At 49.6% G+C, this 9,160-nt stretch overlaps 2 protein-coding genes across 8 annotated transcripts in view; both read left to right on the forward strand.

Annotated features, from left to right (window-relative positions):
* SLC25A33 (solute carrier family 25 member 33) overlaps positions 1-788 on the forward strand; it is a 43,828-nt gene extending 43,040 nt beyond the window's left edge. For 3 of the 5 annotated variants that reach the window (XM_032300307.1, XM_032300310.1, XM_032300309.1), the window contains exon 7: positions 312-787. In XM_032300307.1, coding sequence (XP_032156198.1) covers positions 312-514 — 203 coding nt within the window. In that variant the 3' untranslated portion in view covers positions 515-787. Of the gene's footprint in view, positions 1-311 lie in introns of all 5 variants that reach the window. The other 2 variants (XM_032300308.1, XM_032300306.1) reach the window with 2 other exon arrangements.
* Positions 789-7,662: 6,874 nt separating this feature from the next.
* The window catches only part of TMEM201 (transmembrane protein 201), a 25,770-nt gene continuing 24,272 nt past the window's right edge, over positions 7,663-9,160 (forward strand). For all 3 annotated transcript variants that reach the window (XR_004275818.1, XM_032300312.1, XM_032300311.1), the window contains exon 1: positions 7,663-7,899. Coding sequence is in view for 2 of the 3 variants with exons in the window: in XM_032300312.1 (XP_032156203.1) it covers positions 7,787-7,899 (113 nt within the window). In the remaining variant the exon portion in view is untranslated. The remainder of the gene's footprint in view (positions 7,900-9,160) is intronic.

Genomic DNA, 9,160 nt, shown 5'->3' on the forward strand with positions numbered 1-9,160 from the left:
TCCCGGCTCACTGCAACCTCCACCTCCCCGGTTCAAGGGATCCTCATTCCTCAGACACTCTAATAGTAGGCGTGCACCACCACGCCCTGCTAATCTTTGTATTTTTAGTAGAGATGGGGTTTCACCATGTTGGCCAGGCTGGTCTCCAGTGCCTGGGCTCAAGTGATCTGCCCACCTCTGCCTCCCAAAGTTCTGGGATTACGGGCGTGAGCCACTGCACCCGGCCTAACCTTGACAGTTTTAAAGCTGCGTGCTATGGATTCTTTCCCCACTTAATATCTGGTGTAAAGTAGGTCTTTCTCTCTCTGCAGAAGTCATAAGGACGAGGCTCCGGGAGGAGGGCACCAAGTACAAGTCCTTTGTCCAGACGGCGCGCCTGGTGTTCCGGGAAGAAGGCTACCTCGCCTTTTATAGAGGACTCTTTGCCCAGCTCATCCGGCAGATCCCAAATACTGCCATTGTGTTGTCTACTTACGAGTTAATTGTGTACCTGTTAGAAGACCGTACTCAGTAACAGGCCAGAAAATTGTGCTCTAGAAGAATAAAACTGAAAAACTCTAGAGAATTTTTTTTCCCCATTGATGTTTAGAATGATTGAGACTGAAACAGGAAAGGCCATAAAATATCTGGCTCATGTCACCTGTTGGACATTTCCTTTTGGATTCATGCTTTCTGGAAGGTTTAAATTCATTAACGTTAACAGTTAATTATAACTTTTTTTTTTTAACTTAAGAGGATTCAGGGTTAAGCAGCAACTAAATTAAATCATGCTATTTAATTTAAGTATGCATTTGGCTTGCGTCCTCTTTTATGCTCAATATACTATGAAGGATTTAAGTAGTTCAGAGAAACATGCCCTAGAAATGCAGAGAAAAATGATAAAGTCAGCATACAACTTGTTTTGTAATCTGACTTTAAGATCTTGCACTGCTAGACAGGGAAGAAGTGTCACATTTTGGCCGGGCATGGTGGCTCATGCTGATAATCCCTGCACTTTGGGAGCCAAGGCGGGTGGATCACCTGAGGTCAGGAGTTTAAGACCAGGCTGGCCAACATGGTGAAACGCTGTCTCCATTAAAAATACAAAAATTAGCCAGGCGTGGTAGTGCATGCCCGTAATCCCAGCTACTTGGGAGGCTGAGGCAGGAGAATTGCTTGAATCCGGGGGGGCAGGGGTGGGGGCAGAGGTTGCAGTGAGCCGAGATAACACCACTTCACTTTAGCCTGGGTGACAGAGTGAGACTCCATCTCAAAAAAAAAAAAAAGTGTCACATTTTGATGGTGGTGTATGGACCAGGACAAATTTCCCAGCAATTTTTCTTCTTTGTCCATTTCCAATTACATGCAGATTGATCATCTCAGCTTTCAGACTACTGAGATGAATATATATAACTTTCCTTTTATCTTTCTTTTTTTTGAGACTGAGTTTTGTTCTTGCTGCCCAGGCTGGAGTGCAATGGCACAATCTCAGCTCATCACAACCTCCGCCTCCCAGGTTCAAGCGATTGTCCTGCCTCAGCCTCCCCAAGTAGGTGGGATTACAGGCATACGCCACCATGCCCGGCTAATTTTGTATTTTTAGTAGAGACAGGGTTTCTCCACGTTGGTCAGGCTGGTCTCCTGACCATAGGTAATCTGCCCACCTTGGCCTCCCAAAGTGCTGGGATTACAGGCCTGAGCCACCGTGCCCGGCCGAATATATATAACTTTCTGACAGTAAATAAGCTATAAAAAATTTCCTGAAGTATCCTCTTTTCCCTACTTTGAAGCAAAGACAAGAGTTTTTTGTGTTTTGTTTTGTTTTTTTTTGAGATAGAGTTTCGCTCTTGTCACCCAGGCTGGAGTGCAATGGCATGATCTTAGCTCACTGAAACCTCCGCCTCCTGGGTTCAGGCTGTTTTCCTGCCTCAGCCTCCCTAGTAGCTGGGATTGCAGGCATGTGCCACCACGCTCGACTAATTTTCTGTTTTTTTAGTAGAGATGGGTCAGGCTGGTCTGGAACTCCTGATCTCAGGTGGTCCGCCCATTTCAGCCTCCCTAAGTGCTGGTATACCTGTGCCATCCCACCTGGCCCAAAGGCAAGAATGTTTAAAGAACTGTTTTATCAGTGGCCCACAGGACTCCTGGATATAGTTCCAGAAGTTAAGACCAGGTACCTTGTTAAGTGTGAGACAGCGCAGCTGCCGTATTTGGCTGTGAATCCAGAATGTGTTGAAGAACGGTTATTCCCACTGAGGTCTTTAACCCTGTGCCCAGACGGATCTCTGCTCTTGCAGAACAGGAGCACAACACAGCACTCTGAGTCACCCATCAGAAGAGCTCACCTTTATTCTGATAGCGCTGGGATTGTTTAAATATCCTAGTTCAACATTCAAAAAAGAAATTACCAGATGTTACCCCCTTGGATTTAAAGCAAATTTAATAAGGGAACAAAAAGATGATACTAAGAAGAAGACCAGTAAAGCCCACAGTCTTCCATTAGTTCTTTCACTGGAATTTCAGTATATTGTACATGAAGGTTGTTTTTCAATCTGAACGTCTAGAAAGATACTCATTTCTAATACCTATGCGCTGTAGTTTCAGATTTAACTGCAAACACTGGTGGGGTTAAAAGGATATTTCCAAGTTATGTTTACTTTTATTCACCTTTATATAGTCAGAAGGGAAATTAACTGGTATTCTTGACTCTCTAGTATTATTTGCTCCAACTACTATGAAGAAGTCAAAATGAGTGACTTTAGAGAAGCCTCTGCACTTCTAAAATACATGACAGGAATGCTATTCCAGAAGCTTTTTTTTTTTTTTTTTTTTGCGACCGAGTTTCGCTCTTGTTGCCCAGGTTGGAGTGCAATGGCGCGATCTCGGCTCACCGCAACCTCCGCCTCCAAGGTTTGAGCGATTCTTCTGCCTCAGCCTCCCGAGGAGCTGGGGTTACAGGCATGCACCACCATGCCTGGCTAATATTGTATTTTTAGTAGAGATGGGGTTTCTCCATGCCGATCAGGCTGATCTTGAATTCCTGACTTCAGGTTACCCACCTACCTCGGCCTCCCAAAGTACTGGGATTACAGGTGTGAGCCACCAAGCCGGCCCAGAAGCTTTTTGATTTTTTGTTGTTGTTTGAGATGGAGTCTCTGTCTCTTCCAGGCCGGAGTGCAGTGGCACAGTCTCAGCTCACTGCACCCTCTGCCTCTTGGTCTCAAGCAATTCTGTCTTGGTCTCCCGAGTAGCTAGGACGACAGGCGTGCACCACCACACTCGTACTTTTAGTAGAGATGGGTTTCACCATGTCAGCCAGGCTGGTCTCAAACTCCTGACCTCAGGCGATCTACCTGCCTCAGCCTCCCAAAGTACTGGGATTACAGGTGTGAGCCACCATGCCTGGCCCCACCCCCTGCTTTTTGTTTTTTTCTTTTTTTGAAACAAGTGAATCACTCAGTCACTGAAGCTGGATACAGTGGCAAAGTCATAGCTGACTATAACCTCAAACTCCTGGGCACAAGGGATCCTCCCACCTCAGCCTCCCAAGTAGCTTGGACCACAGGAAAGAACCACCATGCCCAGCTAATTTTTTTTCATTTTTTGTGCAGATGAGGTTTTGTTATGTTGCCCAGGCTGGTCTCAGACTCCTGACCTGAAGCAATCTTAACCTCCTCAGCCTCCCAAAGCACTGGGATTACAGAGTGACATCTTATTTTCATATTCACATTCTTATTTTATTTTATTTTATTTATTTTTTTTTTTTTGAGACGGAGTTTCGCTCTTGTTACCCAGCTGGAGTGCAATGGCGCGATCTCAGCTCACCGCAACCTCCGCCTCCTGGGTTCAGGCAATTCTCCTGCCTCAGCCTCCTGAGTAGCTGGGATTACAGGCACGCGCCACCATGCCCAGCTAATTTTTTGTAGTTTTAGTAGAGACGGGGTTTCACCATGTTGACCAGGATGGTCTCGATCTCTTGACCTTGTGATCCACCCGCCTCGGCCTCCCAAAGTGCTGGGATTACAGGCTTGAGCCACCGCGCCCGGCCACATTCCTATTTTAATATTCATATTCGATGATGGCACTTAGCAACATCCTATATCCATATTAAAACGCGTTTTTCAAGATATGAAGGTGTAAAATTGCTTCATTTTTCACTCATTCTTGAATGAATAAATTTGGTATTGACCTATTATTATAATTTTAGTTTCTGCTTCTCCTGTCCCAGGGCATTGAAATGCAAGTCGCTTAAGCGCCCAAAGTAGGAAAGAAATGATGCTTCCTCTCTAAAGGGGCTCATTAGATTTGAAAATGGGAAATAATCTGTTTTTTCTCTTAATTTTTATGGATATATAGGAGATGTATATCGTGTACGTGAGGTGTTTTGATATGGGCATGCATCATGAAATAAGCACATCATGAAGAATGAGGTATCCATCTCTTCAAGCATTTAACCATTGAGTTGCAAGCAATCCAGTTACACTCTGTTAATTTGAAATGTGCAGTTAATGTCTTAGCTAGGTGGTTCACACCTATAATCCCAACACTTTGGAAGGGGGAGGCAGGCAGATCACTTGTGCTCAGGAGTTCGAAACCAGCCTGGCAACATGCTGAAACCTTGTCTTTATTTTAAAAACGAAAAAAGCTGGGTGCAGTGGTGTGCACCTGTGGTCTTAGCTACTCTGGAGGCTAAGGCAGGAGAATGACCTGAGCCCAGGAGATGGAGGTTGCAGTGAGCCGAGTTGGCGCCATTGCAGTCCAGCTTGGGAGACAGGAGTGACCCTGTCTCAAAAAAAAAAAAGTAGTTAAATTATTAATGACTGCTGGGTGTGGTGGCTCACACCTGTAATCCCAGCACTTTGGGAGACAGAGGCAGGCGGATCACCTAAGGTCAGGAGTTCAAGACCAGCCTGACCAACATGCTGAAACCCTGTCTCTACTAAAAATACAAAATTAGCCAGGCATGGTGATACGTGCCTGTAATCCCAGTTACTTGGGAGGCTGAGGCAGGAGAATTGCTTGGACCCGAGAGGTGGAGAGCGCACCACTGCACTCCAGCTTGGGCAATAAGAGTGAAGCTCCATCTTAAAAAAAAAAAATTACAGACTGTAGTCATCCTGTTGTGCTTTTTTCTTTCTCTTGTTTTTTAATATAAAGATTTTAAAAATTAAAAAAGTTTTCCTTTTTCTTCTTTTTTTTTTTTTTTTTTTTTTTTTTTTTTATAGAGTTCTTAGTCTGTGGCCCAGGCTGGGGTAAAATGGCACAGTTTCAGCTCACTGCAATCTCACCTCTCAAGTTCAAATGATTCTCCTGCCTCAGCCTCCCAAGTAGCTGGGATTACAGGCAGCTGCCAACACGCCTGGCTAATTTTTGTATTTTTAGTAGAGACAGGATTTCACCATGTCGGCCAGGCTGGTCTCGAACTCCTGATCTCAAGTGATGTATCTGCCTCAGCCTCCCAAAGTGCTGGAATGACAGGCGTGAGCCACCTCACTTGGGAGGTGGCTCTTTGGGAGGCTGAAGTGGGAGAATTGCTTGAGGCCAGGAGTTCAAGGCCAACATGGGCAACATAGGGAGACCCTGTCTTTACAAAAAAATTATCTGAGCACGCACCTGTATGTAGTCCCAGCTACTTGGGAGGCTGAGATGGGGGGATCCCTTGAGCCCAGGAGATCGAGGCTACAGTGAGTGGTGAGATCATGCCACTGCACTCTGACCTGGATGACACAGGAAGAGGGGCATCTGAGCCTGTGGAGTGGTCTGATTCCAAAGTCAAGATTTGGCAAACTTCCATTCCATGTACTTAAGAATTACATATCCACAGAGGATGTTGCCTTTCAAGATGTGCCTAAACTAATGCACGTAACAGAATTGGCCACATAGATTACACAGTCCTTCCTTTGGGTGGAACAATGCAAACTAAATCTTCCTTGGGAAGCAAATGGCAATTTTTTTTTTTTTTTTTTTTTTTTTTGGAGACAGAGTCTCACTCCATCGCGCAGGCTGGAGTGCAGTGGCACAATCTCGGCTCACTGCAGCCTCCGCCTCCTGGGTTTTCAAGCGATTCTCCTGCTTCAGCCTCCTGAATGCCTGGGACCACAGGCGCCTGCCACCATGCCTGGCTAATTTTTGTGTTTTTAGTAGAGACGGGGTTTCATCTTGATGGTCAGGCTGGTCTCGAACTTCTGACCTAAGGTGATCTACCCGCCTTGGCCTCCCAAAGTGCTGGGATAACAGGCATGAGCCACTGTGCCCGGCCAGCAAATGGTACTTAAACCCAATGCCCGCTCTTTTGAGGGAGGATACACCTTAGATCATTTGCTTGTTAGGCTGGTGAAAACATCAAGACTACGTGGAAAGGCATTTGCTGGGTTACTCACAAGAAAGAGGAGTTCCAGACCAAGTGAACCTCCAGGTTTCCTGTCTGGTTCAGTCCAGTCCTTCCCACCTAGTGAATGTGCATGATTTGGGTGTGGACAGATGAACCGGCTGCAAGAGTGAAAAATTGGCCTCAATCCATCACTACCCACAAAGAGTTTCCATTAGTGAAACAAAGTTGTCAGAACGCTGGAACTTACTGTGTAATTGGATACAAATATTTTCTGTTTAATTTTTAAAAGCTAGTAATTTAGCTGAAATCCATAATGAAACAGTGACTTCCTCTCAAATCTCCCACCACCAGCTAATCAGCTTGCAGTTCAGTGTTACCATTCTCCACTTCCCACAAACACATAAAGCTTTATTAAGCTGTGGATGTTATTTAAAAATCAATCTGCATGTTTTTTGTTGTTGTTCTCGTTTCTGTTTTTTCGAGAAAGAATCTCCCTCTGTCACCCAGGCTGGAGGGCAGTAGCCTGATCTCGACTCATTGCAACCTCCGCCTCTCAGGTTCAAGCAATTCTCGTGCTTCAGACTCCCGAGTAGCTGGGATTACAAGCGTACACCACCACGCGCAGCTAATTTTTGTATTTTCAGTAAAGATGGGGTTTCACCATGTTGCCCAGGCTGGTCTTGAACTTCTGACCTCAGGTGATCTGCCGACTCGGCCTCCCAAAGTGCTGGAATTAGTATTGTGTGCCACTGCTCTCCACCTGCATGTTGCTTTTTTTCTCAGAATAATTTGTAACATGGCATGTTGCTTTTTAAAAACAATGTATCGTCCATCTATGCCAATAACTCCAGGTCTGGCATTCTTTCCAATGGTTGCATAATGTTCCTAAGTATAGCTATCCTATGATTTATTCAACCACATCCCTAACCGTGGATGATCGTGTTTCTAAAAAGCTAGTTTTTCAACCTTTGGAGCAACTTAACAGCACTGGGCGCATAGGCTGGGTTTGGCTAGACAGGATTAGCGAAGGGGAAAAAGACTCATTACAAGCAGTTGCGTACGCTGGAGATGCTCCCCTTGGCAGAAGGTCTGCGGACTTTCAGACGCCCGACCTCCTTGCCTGGCGGCCGGAGCGGGAGGCAGAGGGCGTGGCTTTCCCGCCGAGCTCCGCCGCGCCCCGCCCTCCCCGGGCCGCCTTCCACCTCCGGCCGCGTGGGGGCGCTCCCGGGCCGGCGCTGTTGCTGCCGCCGCCGCCCCGCCCACCCGGGCTTATCCCGCTCCCCGATTGGCTGCGCGGCGGGAGCGCGCCGAGTCAGGGGGCGGGCCCGCGCCCGCTACAAAGCGGCGAAGGTCACGGCGCGAGGAGGCGCGCGCCGCCGCCCCGCGTCCCGCCTGCGGCCCGTGCCCACGGCGTCGCCGCCGTCCGCCCGCCTGCCCTCCTGCCTGCCCGCCTGCCGTCCTTCCGTGCGGGGAGCCATGGAGGGAGTGAGCGCGCTGCTGGCCCGCTGCCCCACGGCCGGCCTGGCCGGCGGCCTGGGGGTCACGGCGTGCGCCGCGGCCGGCGTGCTTCTCTACCGGATCGCACGGAGGTGAGTGCACGGCTCGGCCCCACGCGGCCCTCGGCGCCGCCCGCCGGGCCCGCCCCCGCGCCGCCCCGGCCCGCTGCCCGCCTCGGCGGGGACCCGGCCTGCTCGCGGGCGCGCGGAGACCCCCGAAGCGCGCCGCCGGCCCCAGAGACCGGGTTGGGACTGCGGTCGGGAAGCGGCTACGGAGTCGGGGGCGGGGCGGGGACTCCGGGAACGTGGGCTGCGGGCGGGAGCGCGGCGCGGGGGCCACAAACTTCCTCTGGGAGCCGCGCGGGGCTGGAGCCCGTGCGCGCGGGCCGCCCCGACCCTCAGCCCCACGCCGGGCCCTGATACACCGCGATCTGGCGATCGCGGCTGGCGCTTGCCGCTCGGCATGTGACGTCCCAGGTGTTTTCCTACACGCCTCACATCCGCGCGTTTCAGAGCCGCAGCCCCTGCTTCCCCTAGTGCAGCTGAGGGACAGGCTGAGTAAATTGACATTAATGAGAGGAATCATGGTTTGAGCCGATGGAGCCTGTAGGGTAGATCCCTAAGCTGGGCGGCCTCCCAGAGGTGGGCAAGGCCTGAGATGCTTCAAAGCTGTTCAAGAGAGGCCGGGGCCACCCTCATCCATGCCTGGCTCACGGGTCATGCGGGTCCCTGTGTACAAATCCGACCTCTTATTTTTTTTATTTTGAGACGGAGTTTCGCTCTTGTTGACCAAGCTGGAGTGCAATGGCGCGATCTCGGCTCACTGCAACCTCCGCCTCCCGGGTTCAAGCGATTCTCCTGCCTCAGCCTCCCGAATAGCTGGGATTACAGGCACGTGCCACCACACCCGGCTAATTTTGTGTATTTTTAGTAGAAACGGGGTTTCACCATGTTAGCCGGGCTGGTCTCGAACTCCTGATCTCGGGTGATCCGCCCTCCTCCTGCTCCCAGAGTACTGGAATTACAGGTGTGAGCCACCGTGCCTGCGCAGATCTGGCCTCTTTCATTGGCCTCCATCACCAGGGATAAAAGCTTCGTGGCCTCTTGCTTCAGCAGAGCCTTGCTGGTAGCTTACTGTTTCTGCACTTGATCCACCTTTCCAGAGGGCAGGGGGAAATTGGGGTTGTGAGAGCATCCTAGAAAGAGTGGGTGGAGGCTGGGGCGGTGGCTCAAGCCTGTAATCCCAGCACTTTGGGAGGCCGAGGCGGGTGGATCACGAGGTCAAGAGATCGAGACCATCCTGGTCAACATGATGAAACCCCGTCTCTACTAAAAATACAAAAAATTAGCTGGG

The sequence above is a fragment of the Sapajus apella genome, unplaced genomic scaffold, assembly GCF_009761245.1.
Source record: "Sapajus apella isolate SASKATOON/1434 unplaced genomic scaffold, GSC_monkey_1.0 scaffold43, whole genome shotgun sequence".
In the NCBI taxonomy this organism is placed as follows: domain Eukaryota; kingdom Metazoa; phylum Chordata; class Mammalia; order Primates; family Cebidae; genus Sapajus; species Sapajus apella.